Source organism: Agelaius tricolor, unplaced genomic scaffold (assembly GCF_023055355.1).
Source record: "Agelaius tricolor isolate 1412-34295 unplaced genomic scaffold, bAgeTri1.0.p SCAF_10, whole genome shotgun sequence".
In the NCBI taxonomy this organism is placed as follows: Eukaryota; Metazoa; Chordata; class Aves; order Passeriformes; family Icteridae; genus Agelaius; species Agelaius tricolor.
The window spans coordinates 11,886,638-11,909,310 of NW_027269270.1; the positions used below are offsets into that span (position 1 = coordinate 11,886,638).

The following is a 22,673-nucleotide window of genomic DNA, read 5'->3' on the forward strand; positions in this document are numbered from 1 at the left end:
CTAGCAGCTATGTCAAACTTTAGTTTGTGAATATCCAAAAATAAATCCCAATTTAAAATAAAACCCAGTGGGTTTTTATGATTATGTGAAAACGAGAGCAGGGATCACCTTTCTTTTGTATGATTACTCTCTTCTCTGGTTGTTTTGAGATAATGCTTGCAGCAGTTTCTCTTCCTAAGAAAAACCTGATGTATTCAGTCCCTCTGAAAAGGCTTTTTTGCCAGAACTGAACTCTAGCAAAGAGTGTTGCACAGGCAGAGCTGTCATGTGACCATTAGCAGTTGTGTCCATCCATGGGAGCTGCAGCTGGTGTGCTCAGAATCACAATTGAGAATTTGTCTTGCTCTATAGCTTCTACACCAATGCAAGTTTTAACTCTCTGTTTTTAAGATTATGTTTTTCCTGTGGCTATACCAGTGCTGTTAATTAATATATGTTGTTGTCTGCTGAATGTGAATTTCAGTTTTCTTCACATAGCAGTTAACCTGGAGTTTTGAAACAAGATCAGTCATGGACTTTTACAGCTATTTACTGAAGTGTTGAAAATACGATCAAATAATAAAACTTTTTACATGTATTTATAATCCTTTCAAAACATATCCCAATATTAGCTGTTGAAATGATCTTCCTGCAGTGATAATTTCTGATAACTCAATTTACTCCTAGATAAGAGCTTCAATTGATATGTGGTGGATTTTTTTCCTTCTCATTATTAAATTGTGCTAGTTGAGGACCTCTCATGTGCTGGGGGCAAATGAGAGGTGAGGGCAATCATTACTTCATATATTTGTTTATTTTTGACTTCTCGCTACATCCTATGATAATTTTATTCTGCTTTGCTTTCATCTTGGATCAAGGAGGCAAAGTCCTACTGGGTTTATTCTCTTAATTCAGAGCTCTCAGCCTTCTGACTCCCTGTAAAACCACATGAAAAATCCTTTGTGTGCTTTTATGCAAGAGTGTGTATACATGTGCATGGATATGTGAATATATAAAATCTTCTTTTCCATAGGCATAGTCTACAAAGAATCATGAAACTAAACATGCTTTCTTATTTACAAAAGAAAAAGCTTTTATCTGCTGTCTTCTCTTGTAGGACAGTGACTTGAAGCAGTACTGGATGCCTGACAGCCAGTGCAAAGAATGTTATGACTGTAGTGAGAAATTCACCACTTTCCGAAGGAGGCACCACTGTCGACTTTGTGGGCAGATCTTTTGTAGTCGATGCTGCAATCAGGAAATCCCTGGAAAATTCATGGGCTACACAGGTAGGGTTTATTTACTGAGAAACAGAGCAGTCTCTGTGTGCTCAGCTCTGTTTGGTTTACTGCATCTGAGATCCTGGCATCTTCTAGAAAATGCTGTAGAGATCTGTAGTGGGCTTAAAAACAAGAAAAAAGAATCACAGGACCTAATTCTACCAGTTTCTCTATGAAAGATGGTGGATTATGCCATGCCTGCTAATTTTTACCACACTACAAAACAAATATGGCCACTATTGAACAAGAGTGTGCAGTACAATAAAGTATGCCCGAGGAAAAGCTGCTCTGAGTAACAGTAGTATTAAAGTATGAGCCACATGTTTTAATTGAGGGTCAGGGGAAAATCATTCAAATACCAGTTACCAAATTCTAGACATCAGCTGCAGTGTCATATCTGACTGGCTGTTCTGCCATCATTTCAGTGGGCACGTGTGTTCTCCCTCCCTCCCTCCCTCCCTCCCTCCCTCCCTCTTCCTCTTCTTGCCTCTCTTCTCTCTCCTCTTTTAATGATCTTGTGTGAGGTACCATTTGCCCTGGAAAAACTTCCTGAGTGTGTAATTATCCAGGGTTTTGCCCTTTAAGAGAGTATGAGAATTAGACTTGCAAAGAGGTTTTGAAACAGAAAATCCTTCTGTTTCCACCACTATACACCTCTGATCCTGCAGGAACAGAGTTCTATTTGTTTCTGTTTGCTTACACTCTCTGGTTCCCTTTTCCATAGGGGATCTCCGAGCCTGCACTTACTGTCGGAAAATAGCCTTAAGCTATGCACACTCCACAGACAGCAACTCCATTGGAGAAGACTTGAACGCGCTGTCGGATTCTGCGTGCTCTGTGTCCGTGCTGGATCCCGGCGAGCCGCGCACACCGGTTGGGAGCCGCAAAGCCAGCCGCAACATCTTCCTGGAGGAGGATCTGACCTGGCAAAGGTAAAGGCAGTGGCTGCATGCTCAGCTCTGCAATCTCAACTGTTCTCAGGCTGAAAGCTGCCTAGACAAAAGCTGGGGGTTTCCACCTAGTAAACTTAGATTCCAACTCCTGTAAAAAGAATCTAATTCTGTGCTTGCTTGCAATATTCTTCTCTTCATGTTGAAATATGGAAACATTTCTAGTGAAGTTTTAATTTCTTTGCAGTTCTTCCTTTAATGTACTGATTCAGTGATTCTGTACCAGTGACAGAGCAGGCTTTTGTATTCAGAATTTAAAAAAACAGAACCAAAATCACACCATCTAACCATCACTGTATTGAGAGGCAAGTCAATGTAACACTGGTGCTTTACCTGTCACATTTCAGGTGGGGCAAGAGAACATAAGAAATACTCTCTATGTAGGTAAAAGAGAAGTGATGGAAGTAACCACCTTTCAGATGAAGTGGACAATAGAGAGGACCTATAAAGATCCTCCAATCTCCTTTCAAAGTATATTTATTCCTATTGGTCTCAAATGAGGGAATCTTTATTTTTGGACCATGAGTAAAAGAACACTGTACTTCTCAAGTTCTATGCAAGTTATTTTCAGAATACCTTGATTTAATTTAGTGTTGTGAGGAAGAAGAAATAGTCAGGTATGGTACTTGTGCTCATTTCCCTAAAACAGAAGAACAGGCAGATGTGAAACTACTGAGGAGGTCTTGAGTCAGAACCTTTGTTTATCTGAGTGGTAGTGCTAGTGACATATGCCCCATAGCAGCTCTTCTGATAGCATTTAAAAAAAGACCTGTCAAACCATTTACTATATTCAGAAAGTACCCTGGCTCTTGCCTTGCATGTTGCTTTTCAGAATATGATGCTTCTGTCTGGAAACATTTAAATTATCAGGTTTAGGCCTAAATAAAGAAAAGTACTTCTGGTTTAATGTTATGGTCATTTAAAATGATAATGTAACAATGCATGGGACAAATACTACCAAATTTTGAATTGGGAAATAAGTAGATGTTCTCAGAATCTTCTCTTCAAATGTACAAAATACTAAAGGTATTGTTAGTTTTGTCTTCGGATGTGTTGTTAGTGCCTTTATAACAACAGTTCAGCAGCCTGTAGACATGAGCATGTAAAGAAAGAATCTATATCTTTATTTGTAGCACTCAAAATAATTCCTATTGTTGAAAGACTCATAACTCATATCACAGTCTTTTTGAGAGACACTGAGTAATTGTGGACCTCTTTTATGTGTGAGAGGAAGAGAGATTTGGGATTAGGTGGTTTATTGTTGCTTTAGCAGGATTAACGTTTTCGTCAGTGCTTGTTGCACTTTGCAGTGGGTTACAGTGCTTTTCTTAAATACTGTTTTGTAAGTTCCTGATTGACCTTAAGATATTTAAACACAAGATACTGAATTTAAATGGTGCCACGATGGGAACTGATAACTCACAACTTTGTAATGGAGCAGAGCTTGTGTTCTAATAGTGGCTTCTGCATGAGGAGTAGTTTGTTTCAAAAGAAAACCTGGCAGTTTTCTCTTTCCAAAATAATCTATCTGAGATAAGATGCTGCAAAGCAGTGAGAAAAGCATTTGGGGAGACTGATGGTGCATGTACTTGTCAGACGTGGCTCTGCTCTTCGAACAGGTGGAACACAGAGTTCCTGCTTTAACTAATTTGAAGGGCCATGTCCTTTAAAAGTGAAGGGGTGGTGTACTCTGGATAAGTACAGCTACTCAGGCAAAGCTGCTCTGCTTACAGTTTCTCATGAAGAGCATTTATCATGCTAGGAGCATTTATTGTGCTAGAGCACAGCAGCGTGGCTGTATCAGTTGGCCTGTAGCGGCTTAGGTCTGATACAGCTTTGCCGACAGGAATTTCTTTAGATGGTGCTCAAACATCTGCTGTCCTTCCTCCTGGGATGGAAACAGAAGGAGATTGGGATCAGGTTAAACAGTTACAGAAGGTTGTCAGGCTGTCTTGGCAAAAGCTGTCTAGCAGTAGCCATGGGTAGCGTTGCTTGGATTGCAAAGATGGTATACTGGAGAGATCTAGTGCCAAAGCCTCTACTAGCAGCCTGTAGGAAAGGAAGAGGTGTAAGAAAGGGAAATAGGGGAAGCAGGTGGGAAGGCAGGATAATGCAGGAAGTAGGAATAGTCTGTATTGTTCAAGAGTTGAGTTTGGAAGAAGACAGGAGCACTGTCTTCCAGATACCTTTGGCCTACAGATGGGGAAAGCTCTAAGCTCTCCCTGTTCCCTTGTTGATTTAACAATCATGGATGTGAGAGGTATCATGACAATTAACTGTACTTTAATTACAGTTGTTCTGATGTGCTGGATGTCACAGATATCTCAAACATCTCTGCCATGCTCCTTTCCCTGCAGTTTGATTCACCCAGACTCTTCAGCTACCACGTTGTCTGCACGCCTTGGGTCTGTCCAGGAGGATGCAGGGAAGTCACCAGCTAGAAACAGGTAAACTAATAATTTCTGAGTATTTTCTGTTCTGGATGCACTCCTAGCATACTCATTGCTGTAACACCTGGGTTTCCAGGCTCATTTTTACTGAAAGTGCTGTTTCATGTCTAAGATGGGACATCTCACTGCCCATATGGAGTGGTAAGGAAGAATCATTTGTGTATGTGTTCATGTTAACAAATGTACTGCTTCTCAGGGCCTGTAGTTTGCTTCTGACTTTGTCAAGCAGGAGTGGTGGTGAAGAGGACAGGAAGGGAAGGAAATGGCTAAGAAAAGTACAGTTCTGAGGAAGCTGAAGAAAAGGGAATAACACCTATTTGGTGATGGGAGACAAAAAGACTCAGGTCAAGGAGGAGCAGAGGTGTAGTTTTTGTTTGTTTGTGTGCATCCCCATCTGCTTCCTTTGCTCTTCCATTAAGGGTAATCTTGTTTAAATTACCAAGCTTCCTTAGGCTAAAATCCCTTCATAGATCTTTTTGCAAGAGTGTTGGGATGAACTTGAAAGTGTTCATGAGAGCTTTAGTGTAATTTGTGAGTACTTGAGCTTAATCCCACTAAATAGGCTGGTATTAGAAGTACAAGTAGCTCCCACTTCACAGTGCTTCTACTATGGTGCTGGTTGCAATGCTTCTCTTATGGTTAAATTAAGGAAATGAAGGTAAGGCAGAGAGGTGAGGAACAGAGTAAAGATAATCCAGATTTCCAAACTGGAATTGGGACATTCAGCAATTTCTTTGCATTGGTGTTAGAGGAATACACAATGTTTAGCAGTTTGGAGGGATCTGGCAGGACCAGTGAAGACAGGGGAACTCAGCTGAGAAGGGTGCTGGGTGTGCCTTTTGGAGAATGGTCTGCTTGCAGCCTTTATTCGTCTGGGTGATGGGAATGGTTAGGAGGAGATGCACACTGACTCTACATCTAAGACCCAAAGATCTCACCTGGGGGAGTAAAATACTGGTGAATAAATGAGTACCAAAAATCAATATTGGGCAAACATGGCAAGGAGTCCAGAATTAAAAGTCCAATGTTAAATAACTGCTGTGACGTCAAGAAATGTCTGAAACCTTGAGGATGGTCTCCTGCTTCCTGATTGAATATACCTCTATTTTAAAAGGCTTTGGCTGTTTGCTCAAATATGTGGTAGTAGGATGGTTCTAATCTTGATCTGACAGGCCCAGATTGCTTATTCAAGTGAAATTTTAACTCTGGCTGTTCATGGCGTCACGAAAAGTACTTGTTTGTTTGGACATGTGTAATGATGAGGTATAATGTATCTCTGTTAAAAATTCTGAACCTTTGGAAAACAAGCTGCTGGCTTTAGGTTAAGTGATGTTAGCCTTTAGATCTTCTCAAAGCAGCTGTAGCCATTTCTTTGAGAGAAACTTGACTATCCTCTTTCTAGAGGAAATGAAGCAGAAAATATGCAGGCTGAGTGCATTTAGAGGCAGGTAACAGAAGTTATGTATTGCTATGTGTTTTCCCCATGGGTGGGAAATGTGTTATTTGTTCTCAGTCTTGGTTTTTATGAAGGGGGGAAAACCCCAGCAGAACAGTCAAATGTTGCAAGCAGGGTTCAAACTGCTCCCTTGCAGGTCCTTCTAAAGGATAAGCATTTCCATGGCAAAATCTCCCTCTCTGTTTTTAAAAAACATGTATATAATAAAGGCCCCAATATAATTCATGATGATAAAGATACAGATATGAAATCTCACTGTTCTAACTTACTCACACCCAAATAAAAAATCCCTGCTGCTTACAGGTATGTTGCACAGTTAAGGCAGATGTTGCAAAACAACTGTCAGGAGTGCTTAGTTATGGACTTCCATGTCAGCCTCATCTTGTGCATTAGGATGCTTTCTGATAAGGTGCATTACTCTGCAGTAATCAGAAAGAAAAAAAAAAACAGAAATAGGGTGGCATTGCTTTTTTCATGCCTGGACTGAGCCGCATCATCCATGGAGAATTTTTGGGAATAATTATAGTATGTCTGTTAGCCAGTTAGCAAGTTCTCCAAAGTTACCAAAGTTTTTTTCCAAAGGCTAGAGGCTGGCAACTGTTTTCATGAGATTGGTGCAAGCCTCTTCAATCAGTTCAGCACTGGCATTTTGAGTTTCCCTGTTGATGTATGCAGAAGTGTTTTCCATTCTCTCTCCTTAGAGTGCTCTTAGCACTGATAGGTTACATTGCAATTGCTGCTATATGATGAGAAGTTGCACTCTGGTTATTCAGAGTCTCAGGTCTAGTTGTGGGTTAACGAAACAGAAGGTATCTGGAACTTGTTTGCATTTGTAACTTCGCAATGATAATTGCAAAACGGCGTGTTTGTGCTGGGGTGCACAGCCAAGATTTCCTAACAGCTGTGCTGAGATAAGGGGGGTGCTCCATGTCACAGTACAAGGGGGATTGCCCACTGCAGTGACTCCAGCTTCAGAAAATGGTTTAGCCACTCTGGGGAACAAGTGCTCAAACTTCAGACTCTGCAAGCTTTCAGCCATGTATTTGAGAGCTGAGGACAAGGAATTTTAAATGGGACAAGGAGAGGATGAAATCTCAGTGCTCTGTTACAGGGATCTGGGTGTTGGCCACCCTTGCTGACATTTGTCTTGTCTCCAAAGTGCTGGAGCTTCTAATTACCCAGCATGCCATCCCTTCCCCAGTCAATTTAAATACAGACATGTATGAATTGGTGTGCCTAAACTTAGTTCCAGCTGCTTCATACAAGATCTTTACAGAGGTTTATGATTACCTTAGCAGTTCCAAAGCAATTCACTTGCTTCCTAGGGAGCCTTTCTTCTGCTTTGACAAGGGAGGAAGCATTAAGCAGTTTGTACTGACAAGAGTAAACAGTGTCCTAGGATTGAACTGTTTTTTAGTATGCTACAAGATAAAGGCCTGCTGTGGTGAAGCACCACACGATGAGTACTTACAATGGAATTGTTCTCTGTCCCCTGCAGGTCAGCCAGCATCACTAACCTGTCTCTGGACCGCTCAGGGTCCCCCATGGTGCCTGCCTACGAGACCTCGGTCAGCCCCCAGGCCACTCGCACTCATATGAAGGCAGAGACCAGCGAGGATGAGCGCAAAATCCTTCTGGTACCTTTCGTGCTTCTCTTTGCCTTGCTCTGTGAGGACAGTGAAGTTTGCCTTCCTTGTGCCATGCAGCAGGAGTATTTTGCTGCCTTTTAAGGCTCTTCTCTAAGCACTCTTACCTGGACTTCTCCTCCAGGGGGAGCAAAGATGGAAAATATTGATGCTGCTTTGGACATTACTGTCTTCCTGAAATAAATCATAGTTTCATGGGGTTTTTGCATTCAAATGTTTACAACTTTAGTCTTGCTAAGTGTGGAGTTGGTATGGTGGCTCTTTGAGTTAAATCTGTCATGGTTGCAGCTGTAATGCAGTGACCTGTTTTTTGTATTTCTTCAAGTTGAGATTTTCTCTTTCATAGGCCACGTAATCAGGAGCTTTAAATGGCTGCTTTGAAATAGTTACACCATGATGAATAAATTGAAGCCCTTATAGCTTACTGGGCCAAAACATAACTTGGCCCCTTTTTGTTTACAGAATAAGTAAAAGATTTTATAGAAGGTCGTAATGATGTACTTTTTAAAAGAAAACTCAATGTGCAACCATGTTCTGTGTAGTCCTATTATCCCTTCCCCCCAGAGGCAATGTTGTAGGTTGCAGTTACTGTATAAATTTCTAAACAGTAAAAAACTGTTTTGTTTCTTTGAGGGAAATAAAGGGAAGTGTTTCCAACAAATAAGGCAAAGAAGTTGCAGAGAAGGGAAGGCAGTGTTTTTCACACATTGAAAGATTCAAGATTGTGCCCCATTGCCACTTTAAAATCAGGCTCATTCTGTGTTACCAGGTTCTGCCTGCTGTCAGCAGTATGCATTCAAGTGTGCCTGAGGGTGTAGAAACACTAACTCCTGTTTAGTTGCAAAACTCTTTTCCTAGTTCCTGAGTAAATGGATAACCACCTGAGGGAGAAACATATTTAAGGCATGTTTTTATACCACTCAGCTTCACAGATGTATGTTAATGCAGGAAGAAGGAAATTCAGACCTCTGTGAATGCAACTTGAAGCAAGATGTTCAAGTCTCGGGGCTCTTTGTCTTCAAGTTGTTTGATTTTTTTTTTGGTCTATTTTCTTTCTTGAGGAAGAAGAGGGCTGGTACTATTTTATTCATGTAAGAGCAGAAGACAGTGTCAATTAATGAAGGATTTTCTATGCATTTCTACTGTTTGTCTAATACCCTTACTGTGTGGAGTTGACCCTCTGTCAGGAGTTGATTTAAAGCCTAACCTAGTCCATTCAGAAGACTAATGAACTTTGTTCATGAAATAAAGGTAGAGAAGGTTGTATGTACACTGGGATAAGCACACACTGCAGTGAACTAGAGGTCAAAATCCTTGAGTTGGAAGGATTTTCTTTGTTCTGCCAATTTCTTCAGTTTACTGTATTCACCAGTTCAAGACAGCTGAACTGTGGAGACTCCAGTTGCATCAAATTGTGTGATCCTGTTGTGTTCTGGTACTGATCCATTTGACTCCATAGGTGGTATGGAAGGGGAGCTGCTGGCATTGGTTTTAGGGGAATACCCAGAACAGCCACTGCTGGAACTGAAAGCAGAAAGCCAGTCCAGCAATAAAATGGAGCATAACACCTGAGCCTCAGGGCACCCTTTGGAAAATGCAATAATGTGACAGTTAATTGGAGAGCTGAAACCAGTTAAAATGTAATTAAAATTCTGTTACACAAAAATAGAATAAATCAGGCATTTGGGAAAGTGAGCTGCAGTATCTCTTCTCCACACCTTGGGGTGGTGTGCTGCTTGGTCAAAATAGTTCCAGATCCCAGTTTCCACCTGCAGTAATGGCTTGTGCTGTGCTAACTGAGGGTATATATGGGAAGACAAAAGTGGCTAGGGACAGGAAAACAGCTCAGTTTGGATGGAGCACAGCCTACAGAAGAGTTGGTGCACATGTTTAGCAGGCTCCAAAATAAGTTCTAGGTATAGACTGATGTGTTCCATGTGGTGAGGGGAAGAGAGTCACAGATTCAAAAATAGTTATTTGAGTTGGGAGGAATACACATGTTTTTTTCTTAGTGGCCAAAGCTAACAATGCCTAAAGAAGCTTCATAAGCTAGCAGTGCCTAAAAAAGCTTCATAAATGCTGGACAATACAAAACTGGATCCTCAATATGAGATAGTATCTTAGCAGTGAACATTGCTGTGTTAAGTACTTGCTTTATATCTGATCTTGATATTGGACTAATATGTTCACAATGCCTGGGTTGAGCACAGATAATATAGAAAAACTGTCTTGCCAAGGATGATGTCCTCTGTGTTTGCTTATACCTCCTGAATTTAAGAGTGGGTGCAAGGGGACAGTAGTGAGGACATAAGTATTCTGCAGGCAATACAAAAGGTTGCCTCATCAAAACCCCTGTATCTCTCACTTTGTTTTTTTTATTGTTCTCAACTGGATATGAATGGAAGGAAATAAGGAGCTGGTTTTATATCTGTCTGTTATTTCTGTTTGCACTTTTGCATAGGTTATGTTGAATGGCTTAGATTCTGTGCCTGTTTATGGAGGGCTTTTGATCTAGAAGCTGATCTGAAGGCCTGGGTTGATGCCCTTGGAACCAGTGCTGAGATTAGGCTGGTAATTAATTTGCACATCTCCCTGTCCAGGACTCAGTCCAGCTGAAAGATCTGTGGAAGAAAATCTGCCATCATAACAGTGGTATGGAATTTCAAGACCACCGCTACTGGCTGCGGACACATCCCAACTGCATTGTGGGAAAAGAGCTGGTCAACTGGCTCATGAGAAATGGGCACATAACCACGAGGTAATCCTGATGCTTTAGGACAACAGGTGTCCTCTGTCTGTATGAGAGGAGGTTGTGAGTTTGAGCTGATGTAGGGTACCTTAGACTGCAGAGATGGGCCCTTTTGCAGGGAGATGAGAGAGAAAACCCCCTTTACTCAAATCTCCCCTTTACTGCCTACCCCAGAGTAGGTTCCATTCTGACTCCATGTGCCCCCAAACAACAGGGCACGGGAGGCTGTCTGGTTTGGAAACCAGTATGCGAGGTAGCTGTGGGACAAGTACCACTCACATGGAGAACAGTGCATGTATTACAGAAATTGTCCAAAAGTGTTCACTGCTGCTCCAAAGAGCAAGTGTGCCTCTGGGATCAGAGACCACTAATAGTGTTTGATAGCAAAAATTTCAGTGGAGCTGGCAGACTCTTAACCATGTAGGTGAATATAAACAATCTTGTGTATTTAATTATATGATAATGGGATAAAATGGAGATGGTTCTTAAATGTAGAGCAACAGTCCTCCCACAGAGAAGATCAGTATACATAACTCAACAATACTGGAGGAGCACAAACAACATGTCTTAATCATATGTTGGACACCTCAGCTGAGTTCAGAGTACTGACAGTCTCTTTATTTAGATCCATGCATGAATTAGTACACTGTGCTGCCTCACCACAATACTGTAAATAGTGTCTGTTGAACATGGGAATGGAATACCAACAGGTCAAATAGTGCATAGCAAAATGACTCTTCCCTTTTGTAGTGTGCTTGTATCATAAACCATATGTGTTAAGAGCAAAACACAGAAAACCATCTCTATTATACTTCCAGGGTCCAGGCCATTGCCATAGGACAGGCACTGGTTGATGGGCGTTGGCTGGAATGTGTCAGTCATCATGATCAGCTCTTCAGAGATGAATATGCTCTCTACAGACCGTTGCAGGTAAAAGGAGTGGGAAAGCTGAAAGATACTGTTCTTCTGGGATTTGGCTGTTGACTAGAATATTTTCTAATCCTGTTCTCAACAGGTGTAGTATGTTTTCTAAATCAGGTCTCCTGTACAGAAAGTAGGGGGGCAGGCCTTTTTCCTTAATGGGTTGAAGCCTAAGGAAATTTCATTTGCCCAGAAAGCTTTGGGGCTGCCCTCTGTGGAGAATGAGATGTTACATGTTGTGCTGCTTAAAGTGAGGGAAAGGCCAGGCCTCTCGTGGTGGACATCTTCCACAGAGGCCTCAAGGTGGCACAGTCTGTGCCTGTGGCAGCTGTGTTGTCATGTGCAGAATCTAGAATCTGTGTGCACTTACTGGTGATGGAGACACATTGGTGATCTTCTGTTTCAAAATTCCTTAAAAAAATTCCAAATGGATATTTTAGATATATTGTATTGGTAACCTTCTTCTGATCTCCAGTGATGGAGTAATAAGGAATTCAGTACCTTAGCCACATGATCCAAGTTTGGGATGAGGTCTTTTTCATGCCTCCCAACCAGGACTAGTTACCTGAGGGGAGGCAGGAACTAGTGACCAGAGATTCTGTCCTACTGTACTTCACTGGAATCAAATCTAATGAGGGGTGAGGGCAGTCACTGGCCTGAGAGATTGTATTGGGTTTTTTAGCTTGAACAAGAGAGCTCTGTAGCCTCTCTTAGCTGAAAACATTCAGTTTCAGTGAAGAGCCTTTCATGTTCTTCAGCTTCTTACAATGACGAGTGGCTTAGCTGTCCCATGGACTTCAGACAGAAAGATTGCAGCCAGTAGCATTTCTCTGCCTCATGCATTTCAGTCATATGGACACAGTCATGTGACTTCCCTTGAGATTGCTCTGGGGTTCATCTGATACCTCAACTAGTCAGCTGTCTCAGTGTCCTGGTAAAAACTTGCTCTTAACTAGCAAGTCCCTATGCATCTCTATTTGTAAGGTGCTTATGTTATATGTTTAAAGTAATTTCTTGTTCTCATCAGCTGGAAGCACTGTTCCTCTGGACAAGAGTCTGGAGAAATGGTGTTGTTGACTCAGTTGCTTGCTGCACTCACTGCAGCCAAATGCATGATGATGATAACTTTGTTTTGAGGTGCTTGGAGGCATGAGGAAGGCTGATGGAAATTACGTAGGTAGTCTCCAGGTTCTCTGACAATCTGGCCAGTCCTTGCTTTGACACAGTAGGCCCAGCTAGAGTCCATCTTGGATTGAAACTCTTGGGGCTACATTGGTCAGTTAAAGAATTGCTCCAGTAACTTAGAATTAGGCTCCACCAAAAGCTGCGCATGTTGGTTTCTGGGTGAAGGATAAGGCTGTCACCTGCCTTGGCTGGAGACAGCAAGCTTTCAAAGCTGCTTACCTGGATGTGATGACAGGAAATGTGCAGTATAATAAACTTGTCCTTTAGTGCCACTTAGGCACAATTTGTTTAGAAGCAGAGTGTAGGCAGAGACTGGGAATTGTAAAGAAGTACTAGTTTCTTGTCCCAAAGAATTCCTACTTCACACCAAAGGGGGTAACTCTATGACTAACTTGGCTCAGCCCACTGAGAGTGTCCTCTGATTTTTTAAAATACCTGACCTTCATTTGTGGCAGGCTGCTTAATATTTCAGCAGAGTTGCACTTTAATAATTTTTTCCCTTCCTTGTCTTCTAGAGCACAGAGTTCTCAGAAACCCCATCTCCAGACAGTGACTCTGTGAACTCTGTAGAGGGCCACTCCGAGCCATCCTGGTTCAAAGACATCAAGTTTGATGACAGTGACAACGAGCAAATTGTTGATGAAGGGGAAGACAACTCAGCCAGTAAGTTTCACCTGAGTCTTGTTCTCACTGTGCCTTCTCCCCTGTTGTCCCCAGTCCTTCAGGACTTGGTAGTTTAACCATGTCTTGCTTTATCTGTGTGTGTTTCTGTGTGTGCGCTTGGGGCCGTAAGGATCTAAGAGAGCTATAGCCTATCTAGTCTTCCACTTTCTCACAATGGATACGGTAGTTTGAATTTACTGAAACTGGTAAAGCTTCATACTTTTAATGAAGGAAAAGTATGTAAATTGCTGCCTTCTGTTTCCCAGGCAGACTTCTGCTTGATTTAGGCCCTATAGTAGTGCACTTAAGAATGTCCAGTATGTCAGCATGCCCACATGAAGAAAAGATTAGAGATATGAAAATACTGTATTCCTGTATTATTGCACACTGGTCTTTATGTATTAAAGACAATTTTTCTCCTCTCTGGTACCCTCATAATACCCATTTGAACCCTTCTCCTCCCCTGTATCTTCCCCCTCACCCAACGCTAAAAGACTCCGCCAGCCCTAGCAAGCGCACTTCAGTCAGCAGCTTCCAGTCCACAATGGACAGTGATTCGGCCGCCTCCATCAGCCTGAACGTGGAGCTGGACAACGTCAACTTCCATATCAAGAAGCACTCCAAGTACCCACATGTGCCCCCTCACCCTGCCGACCAAAAAGGTACGAGGTAGTCACCAGCTGGAGTTGCACATGATGGAGAGCTGGCCCTAATATTACTGACTTATTTGGACACTGCTTACGTGGCTGTCTTACAGAGGGGAAAATATGATATTTAACTGGCACTTGCTTGCAGTTTTGGTGTGCTCACCTCTGAGGAGGCTCAATAGACCTGTTGAAATGCCTTCTCTGCAGAGTGTGTAACTTCCCCTGTGACTTTCTCTTTGCCATTGAAGCAAAGTCTCTTGCCCATGCATAATAGACAGATCCACCTATGTTCTGGCTAACTGGGGTGGAAAAATAATCCACACATAAACCAGTTTGATACGTGACTCTACAGTTGGAGATGGAACTTAAAACAGCAAGCAAGAAATAAAACCCCAGAGAAAAAAAGAACAAGATTAACTTGGAAGAGTTCTGTGCTGACGTAAAATTGTACCTTAATAAGCTTACATTTTCCAGAAGAATCTTACTGATAAACAAGAAGGCCTAACTTAATCCATATACATAATATTTCTTCAAAAGAGATCATCCACTTAAGTAGGAAGAAATCAAATACTTGGTGTTGGAGGCTGCTTTTGAAAGGATTTTCCCCTAAAGAAGTACTAAATTGAAAGACTCTATAAGCAACATCTTTATGGAAGAAATAATGTGCCTGCATGTTGACAACTGCATTCTCTAAATGATTGAAGGCCTGTCTGAAACTGAGGCTTGCCACTGGCTTGGGTCTAGTATATTTATTTGCTTTACATGTTGGGTAGTAGTGGCTGTCTTTGCTCTGCTTCCTTACATAAGGCTACATCAGCTTTGTAGACTTGTTTCTTTGGCGGCTTCTAAGTAGTTTCTTAATTATTGTTTCACCCCACCCTTTCAGTGCTTCTGACTTTAAAAGATGATCCAATGTTAAATAATTTGCACTCTTAATTAATTCATTCTTCTATAAAGTCTAACAGATCTTGTGTTGCTATGAATCAGAATGGAACAGCAGCCTTGAACTTGCATACAGATGGCATATTCTGAAACTGAAATGGTCTCTGAAGACAGTGAGGGAGGAGAAGCAGTCATAGCTGACTTTCCAAGTGTGCTAGACATGTGAGGCAGAATGAGACAAATTAGAGGGGACATTTATTGATGCCTACTGTAGTCACCTTTTGTTATTTGCTAAAAATATGTCTAGAAGGAAGGAATTCTAATTGCTTGTTTTCTGCCAAAGAGAAAAGCAGAACACTTTCAAAAGTTTGAGTTGATGTCAGATGATCCAAAAGTGGGTTGTCAGCACTACTGACACCAGCTCATTATTGGTTCCTCTCAATTTGTTTCCAGCTGATGCCCTAATCAGATGAAAAGCTAATGCATCTACAGGGAAGGAAAGCTGAGAGGCAGATATACCAAAGAATTCCTTTTTGGAAGGAGGGGTGCTGGATTAAATGAGCTTGAAACAGGCCCAGGTGTGCTGCTGTATCCAAGGAATTTGCAGCTGTAGCAGGTTTTTTTTTCCAGTGTGTGATGACAGTAAAGTAGGCAATAGTAAGTTTGGCTCTGCCAAATGTTCAAGGACTTGTAGGGTCTGTTTGTCTGGTTTCAGACATATTTCAGTCTTTTCTCTTTATACAAGGAGCAGTACATAATGAAGGGGAAATGTAAGAGAGCCTCTTGCTCTTGGAAACTGTTGACCAAATCAAGGCTGCTCAGAGCAGAACTCTTGTGAGTTCTTGTGAGAAAGCTTTTAATAGTGGAGAGCTCAGAGAAGATCAGTGGAAAAGGCAAGTGGAGAGGGGATTGAAAAGATAAAGACTTCTGCCTTTGAATTGTGTATGCTGGCAGCACTCTGATGTCTTTGGTGAATCTCTGCTGGTGTTTGGTATATGTTCCTGAAACTTGTGGTCTCTTAACCAGGTTATTCTGTAGGAGTGTAATTGGCAGTAGAAAACTGGCAGCAATTTCTTCCAAGAGAATGGATTTCCCTTGAGGTGATAGTACCAGTAATAGGCCCAGAACTGGGATAGGGTGGAATTATCATGGAAATGCACTGTGGATAGGTAGGTATCCTGCAGCTTTTTGAGAAATCTGTATCTGCAAATACAGAGAAGTTAGTGAACCTTTTTTTATTTTGTTTGTGAATTTTATAATTCCTGGCATGGGAATCTCTAGAGAAAAGACCTAACCAGGAAGCAACAAATTAAAATGAGTGACAATATCTTGAAGAGCAAGAAACACTTCTTGGCAATAGACAGACTGAAACTTTGTGGGTAGCGAGGAGGGACAAAATTCTACCATGAATGCTGTTGTGCTTAGGGTAGTGAAATACATGACTTCTAAAACTTGGTTCTGTAAATATTAAAGTCAGAGGCTTTATATAATAAAGTTAATATGAAGATTTTCACCTTGTTTTTCTGATTATCCTGGCTATATTCAAGAAAAGATGCCATCTAAGATGCTAGAATATCACAGTGATTAGACAGACAAAACTGGATAGTTAAGCATTTGTGTAAAATAGGTGGTTATTTTAAGGCCAGAGTTCTGTAGTTAATCAGTGACATGAGGTGTTTGCCACTGTCAGCATCAGTAACTTCCTTGTGACTGTTATGGACACACTTATTTAGCTTGATTGTGTTGGAGTTTTCTCTTGTCCTTAGACTGGGTGACAGTGACTTGACTTCCTTTGAAATAATGAAGTGAAACTGAAGATCCCTCCCACCTTCCTTTTGAAGCTGTAATTTAGTTTCCTTAGGACCGTGTAAATTCCAGTAATTGCATTGTGGAGAGGACTGTCAATAGAAAACATCAAGTGCTGGAAGTTCAGGTCAGCTTTGATCTAAGCACTTTGTGGGTTTCTCAAATGATTAAGGAATATGCAATTTCCCAGAGTCACAGAGGTCAGCTGCTTTGAAGCAAGGGCCGTGATGTATCCACCAGCTGTGATTGAGCACAGAGTGGTTTGTATATACTCTAATGGCAGAACTTCTTGTGGTGTTACAGGCTGACTAATGTCTGGTGTTCCATGAAATTTGGGTGACTCCAAGTTAGCTGAGAATAGTGACTCATTTATAGTCACTATATCATCTGCCTAAAGACATAGTATGTATCAGAAGGGGAAACAAAGTAAGATTATTTTCTGCATTTAAATTGGGAGAGGAGATTACATGATAAATTTTATATATGGGGTTTAGTTGCTGTTTTTGAAGAGATGCAGTTAACAGTGTGCGAAATTATATTTTATAAACACCTTTCCAGACAGATATTTGTGATCATGGTACCAGGTATTTTGGGTATTTTTGATGCTTGAATGTAGTTAGGAGGGGGAAAGAGAAGATGATTTGAGTAACCATATGCAATTCCTTTTAAGTGTTGCTTGCCAAGACTCAGTGTGCTGTTGCCAGGAGCCCTTTTGGTTCTTCTTTTGAGAAGGTGCTTGGGTTTTCAGGTTATAAAATAAGCTACAGGAACATTTCCCCGTCCTCCTTCCTCATTTTGTGGAGCATGATGCATGTAGGGATGATGTGAGGTAAGAAATGTGCGTGTTAGCCACCCTAAACCATCTCGGACTCACACTTACGTTATCTGTCTGAGCTAAGAAGGGGTATGGTATCTTACCTTGTCAGCAACTTCCCCTGGGAACCAATCAGAAGTGAAGTTATGGGAGCTGAAGTTGTATTGAAAAGAATAATAGAGTGGTTTGGGTTGTAAGGGACCTTAAAAATCACCTAGATGAAAGAACCTAGATCATTACAAATCTAGAAGTGACTTGGAGGTGCTACCTGTGTCTGTCCACAGCATAACTAAGGTTAGGATTCAGCTGGGGATAACTTGTGCTTTGGCTTGCCAGACCTAATTTAAGGGTGTTTACAGTAAGAACTGATGCCCTGAGGCTGTTGCAAGAGGGAGAGGGATGGAGGTGCTAGTATACATGTTCTTGTGTAGGTAGAGCATGATGAGGCTTTCTCTAGATAGTCAGTGAGTGAGTGAATGCTGGGGGTGGGCCAGCTTTTATAAAGCAGTAGTTTATTGTAATGCTGAACTCTTAAACCAAGAAAGAGATGAAAGGGATCTCAAATAACCAGGAATCTACAAAGGAGGCTTGTAACTTCTCTTTGGTTCACTTATCCTCTATTGAGTATTTGCAAACAAGCTCAGATATTTAAAATGGTGGCATGAAAGGGGTCTCCTGAGTACTGCTGCTCAGAGCCTTGTGATTGTTATGTTCTGTCAACTTTCTGTTGCTTTCTGTCGGTGTCTGAAGCAGCCTGGCTTTGTGTTCTGCTTGTGATGGGTCTGGAGCATTGTCAGGAAAGATGATAAAGGCTTGGCTTTGGGCTTCAGGTAGTTGTGCTGTATAAACAGTTGGGCTACAGCTCTTGTTTTCTTATTGTAGAGTCCCTTTTTGTATAAGTGAGGAGCCAACTAAAGGCACAAGAAGTAATGGCTTCTGGAAAAAACAAGCTTTTTGTACCCAGCATGAAAGATTAAGATCTTACAAGCTAAATGAGGATAGTAGGTGGAGCTTCATCCTGTTTCACAGATATCACAGAATGTTCTGAATTGGAAGGGACCCATCAAATCCACCTTTTTAGGTGAATGGTGCATACAGGGATTGAACCCACAACCGTGGCATTATTAGCAGCCGGCTCTAACTATATTTCCAAAGTGTAAAGTGATCTGTCTCTTGCTCTGCTTTGTTTCTGGGAGTCCATCTCTGTCAGCATGGATTCCTCAAAACACTTTGACCTGTTCTGGACTTGAGATTTTCAGCTCTTGAAAGGCAGGCTGTCTTGTTTTTGCACTGTATATGATAAACCTTATGGCTGGTCTCTCCCTCAGTCTGAGATGGTTCAATGGAGTGAGTGCCCAAAATGGTTTCTGAAGCTGCATTTTTAGACCTGAGTGAGGAGGCCATTCCCATGGTGTTTGATCACATCTTAACATATTTGTGTTCAGGTCTAGAAAAGGGTGGTCCGTGTCAGTTGGAAAATGCACTCTTAGTTCAGTCTTGGCTCGTGTCTACTTTGTTTGTTTTGTTTCTTCACGTTAGTAAGCACTGTTTTCTTGTCATTGTAGAATTTTTGATAGAACAAGAATGAGATGATATTCTTGTCTTAACCACTCAGCAAGCTGTTGCTAAATTGGTGACTAAACACTTGGATGAGTAATGCTGCTTCTTCTGGTGTGGGTGTGTACATTATAATTATATGGCCGCACACACCAGTGTAACCTGTCCTTTTTTTTCTTTTGTCTCCACCTATATCCCTCTTCTCTCCTTCTTTCAGAGTACTTGAATCCTGAAAACGGAGGGCAGCAGATGTTCTCTATAAGTGACGCTTTCATTAAAGGTAAGGAAAAACTTCAATTGCTGCTGTTATGTGTTTTTTAATATAATGATGGAAATTCCTTAATACTCCTCTAATAAAGCACTGACCCTTTCAAAATATTTACTTGACAGTAAATCTGAACTTATTTGTGGCAAAACTGATGTATAAACTATACTTTGACTTTTTTGAATGCACTTTCAAGCTTAAATTTCTTTCACTTCTCAGATTCCTGCATTCAAAAAGACTCAATGAAAAGCTTTCACTTTTTTTAAAAATGACTGTAAGTGAGAAGTTTGTTCACGGTTTCTACACCAACAAATTTATGTAACCAATTTTTAACTTCCTGTGCAAGCAAATGAAGATGTGATACAATTAATTGCACTTCTTCTACAGAGTAGCTTAAAGCTTCTTCTCTTAAATCTTTCTTGGTTTCTTGTCATCACAACCATAGTCACTGCCTCTGAAATGAAAGGCCATTGCATGCACTTATGAGTTTTTAAACCCACGTGCTTTCCGGTATCATGGCCAGATGCACTTATGGGCTTTTTTATTCTTCCCAGTTAATGCTATTGATTTTGATGCCCTCAGAAGAGGAGGAAATAAGGGAGAAACCCCAGTGTCTGTCTAGCCTGAAAAATAAAGTCTTGGATTAAACTGGTGTTTAGTTTTTAACTGAGCTTTTGCAGAAGGAAGGAGGAAATCAATGTAGGTTCTATTAATCTTCTACATAGCTAATTTTGTACGTGAAGCATCTGGAAGAAGTTAATTGTTATTTTTTAGGAGTCTTTTTCTTCAGTAGTCCTCCTTAGATTGCTATTGTCTAGATTTTGCTTAACACTGAGGAGTTTTAAGCTTTATCTCTGAAGGCTTACATACTTGCTTGAAGAACATTTATACACTACTAGTATAAATGAATGACTTATAATATCGTCAGCCAATGTGGAAGTTTATTATTTGCCTCTATAATATCATAATAACTGTGCAGGAAATAACCCAGTAACTCTTTCAAAGCACGGACTGTGCTGAAGTAACCTCTAATTTTGGTACTGCAAAACAGAGAACAGTTCTAAGGTGTTACGACACAATATAGTAATTGAAAGTGTCAGTCTCCTCTCATACTGAGGACCTTGACATCTACCTTAAACTCAGTACTTACTCAGTGCTTACTAGGACTTATGTCTTAGTAAATTCTTTCCTTTTTGAAGCAGCCTTTCAGAAAGACACCAGCATTCATCTGTGACCTTACATTAACAACGTTTGTTTGTCTCTTGCAGAGTCGTTATTCAACAGGAGGGTGGAGGAGAAGTCCAAAGAGCTCTTATTCACACCCCTAGGCTGGCACCACAGCAATCTGGATCTGCTGAGAGAAGAGAATGGGGAGAAACAAGCCATGGAAAGGCTGCTGTAAGAAACATGTAGAAAAAGGAATTTGCATATCTTGAGTAACAATTTCTGAAGCCCCTCTATTCCACCAACTTTCAGTGGGACTTGAGCTACAGTAGGCAATACAAGGAAATAATTTGCATTAAGGACACAGCATTTTTACATGTATTTTGGTTGTTTTTTTTAATCTTGTGTTGTTTATATATAGAATACAGGACTAAAGCTGACTGTAGAACATTCTAGGCAACTGTTTCTTCAGAGAACTTCTACATTGTAAATGTTAAGATATTTACTTCAGCTAATCCTTGCACTGTATTTTTATATTTTTTTAATGAGAAATCTATTTATTTTGCCTTTTTTATAGGTCTGCTAATCACAACCACATGATGGCACTGCTTCAGCAGCTTCTCTACAACGAGTCCCTGTCACTGTCCTGGAGGGACATTATTGTTCCCGTGGTCTGCCAGGTAGTTCAAACGGTACGGCCGGATGTCAAGAAGAGAGATGATGACATGGATATCCGCCAGTTTGTCCACATCAAAAAAGTAAGTTTCAAGCAGTGGATGTAGGGAAACAAAAGGGTGCAGCTGTTGGCAGTACACCTTGTTTGAAGAGAATAGTCCCCTTTCCACTGCCCCCAGCATATTCAGTACTGTAATTGGATCGCCTGGCCTTTGGATGAGGTGGGATTTGGAAAAAGTTGCACAGAGGGAACTTGGCATGCTGTGCAAAGTGCTTTAATGCGCTGGGGCTGACCTCTTCTTTCAGGCTGTGGGCTGCAGAAGGTAGCAAAGAGTAACACCACCTCTGTAGTTACTTGGTTCATTTTTTGGTTTCTGCTTGTTTTGCTCTTGAATTGGAGATATACCAAATGCTGGATAAGTAGCTTGCAGGACATGGTGCAGCAATCTGTTGCCCTGTACCTATCCATTATGGAGTATTCAACTCCTCCCATGCCAAGTACAATGACTTTCTTCAAGAGCAAAACTTGATTGTTATGGAATGGTATATCCAGTTCTGCCAGATGGCCCAGTGTTGACACTGTTGAACTGTAAGTCTGGAGTTCTGGCATGCAAACTTCCTTCTGAGAGTCTGATGTGAAAATAGCATCCAAGGAGTTGTGTGACTGAGGACTGAAGATTTGGGCTTAGTTTTCTTTGGCCAAATTCACTTCAGCAGTACTCTTGTTTGAAAGCCATATGAGATTTGAGGAGAGCCTTATGATTCTGGTGGTAATTCTGTGGCATTTCTTCAGGCAGCACTGCTTGTTCCTGCTGCTCCTGAAACTCCAGTTCAAAGAGCAGTTGTTCAGAGCTGAAAGCTCTTCATAGCTGTCTGCTATTTTCACATGCTGGTAATATGAATGTCCTCTGAAACATATTATTCAGAAAACTGTTTCATGCTGCTTATTATGCCTGAGATTGCCTGTTACTGCAGGCACACCAGTCAATCAACTGTTTGATGTGTTCAATTGGTAGGTAGAGGGTTTTTGTTTTTCTTTCTTTATTTTATATTTTTTCCTCCCTTTGCTTACATTTTTTTTTGATGCTAATAGAAGTGGCATGTGCAAAGCTATGTGCTTCTCATGGCCTATCCAAATTAGGTTCCCTTGTCATGTGCTGAAGTAAACTGGTTTAACAAATAAGCATCTCTTGGGAGGGGTGTAGAAATCCTAGAACCCAGTACTAGTTTTCATGTTGTCCTAAGTTTGTCAGGTTTTAAAGGGGAAGACTTATGTGTCCATCATGACTGTATCTGATCTTTCATCTGGTAATTGAGGGTGTAGCTGAAGTTTGTACATCACCTACAAGAGGTATTCTGTGTATTAGCTTTACTGCACTACAAGATGTGGGAGTGTATGACAGTTCTAAAAATGTTCTTTGCTTTGTTAGATCCCTGGTGGAAAGAAATTTGACTCCATGGTGGTGAATGGATTTGTTTGCACTAAAAATGTGGCACACAAAAAGGTAATGCAGCTTGATTAATCTTACTGTAATGCATGCTGTGGAAACAAGGGTGCTCTGGCTTGCTTTTTGTGCTCACTTA

At 41.1% G+C, this 22,673-nt stretch overlaps 1 protein-coding gene across 12 annotated transcripts in view; it reads left to right on the plus strand.

The window, feature by feature from the left end:
* The window catches only part of PIKFYVE (phosphoinositide kinase, FYVE-type zinc finger containing), a 63,788-nt gene that overhangs the window by 12,024 nt on the left and 29,091 nt on the right, over positions 1–22,673 (plus strand). For 9 of the 12 annotated variants that reach the window (XM_071434785.1, XM_071434782.1, XM_071434788.1 and 6 more), the window contains 12 exons: positions 1,097–1,268; positions 1,984–2,191; positions 4,567–4,656; positions 7,614–7,752; positions 10,362–10,519; positions 11,329–11,440; positions 13,132–13,279; positions 13,774–13,941; positions 19,203–19,265; positions 20,519–20,648; positions 20,992–21,172; positions 22,520–22,594. In XM_071434785.1, the coding sequence (XP_071290886.1) occupies positions 1,097–1,268; positions 1,984–2,191; positions 4,567–4,656; positions 7,614–7,752; positions 10,362–10,519; positions 11,329–11,440; positions 13,132–13,279; positions 13,774–13,941; positions 19,203–19,265; positions 20,519–20,648; positions 20,992–21,172; positions 22,520–22,594 (1,644 nt within the window). Of the gene's footprint in view, positions 1–1,096; positions 1,269–1,983; positions 2,192–4,566; positions 4,657–7,613; positions 7,753–10,361; positions 10,520–11,328; positions 11,441–13,131; positions 13,280–13,773; positions 13,953–19,202; positions 19,266–20,518; positions 20,649–20,991; positions 21,173–22,519; positions 22,595–22,673 lie in introns of those variants that run through there. The other 3 variants (XM_071434781.1, XM_071434786.1, XM_071434791.1) reach the window with 2 other exon arrangements.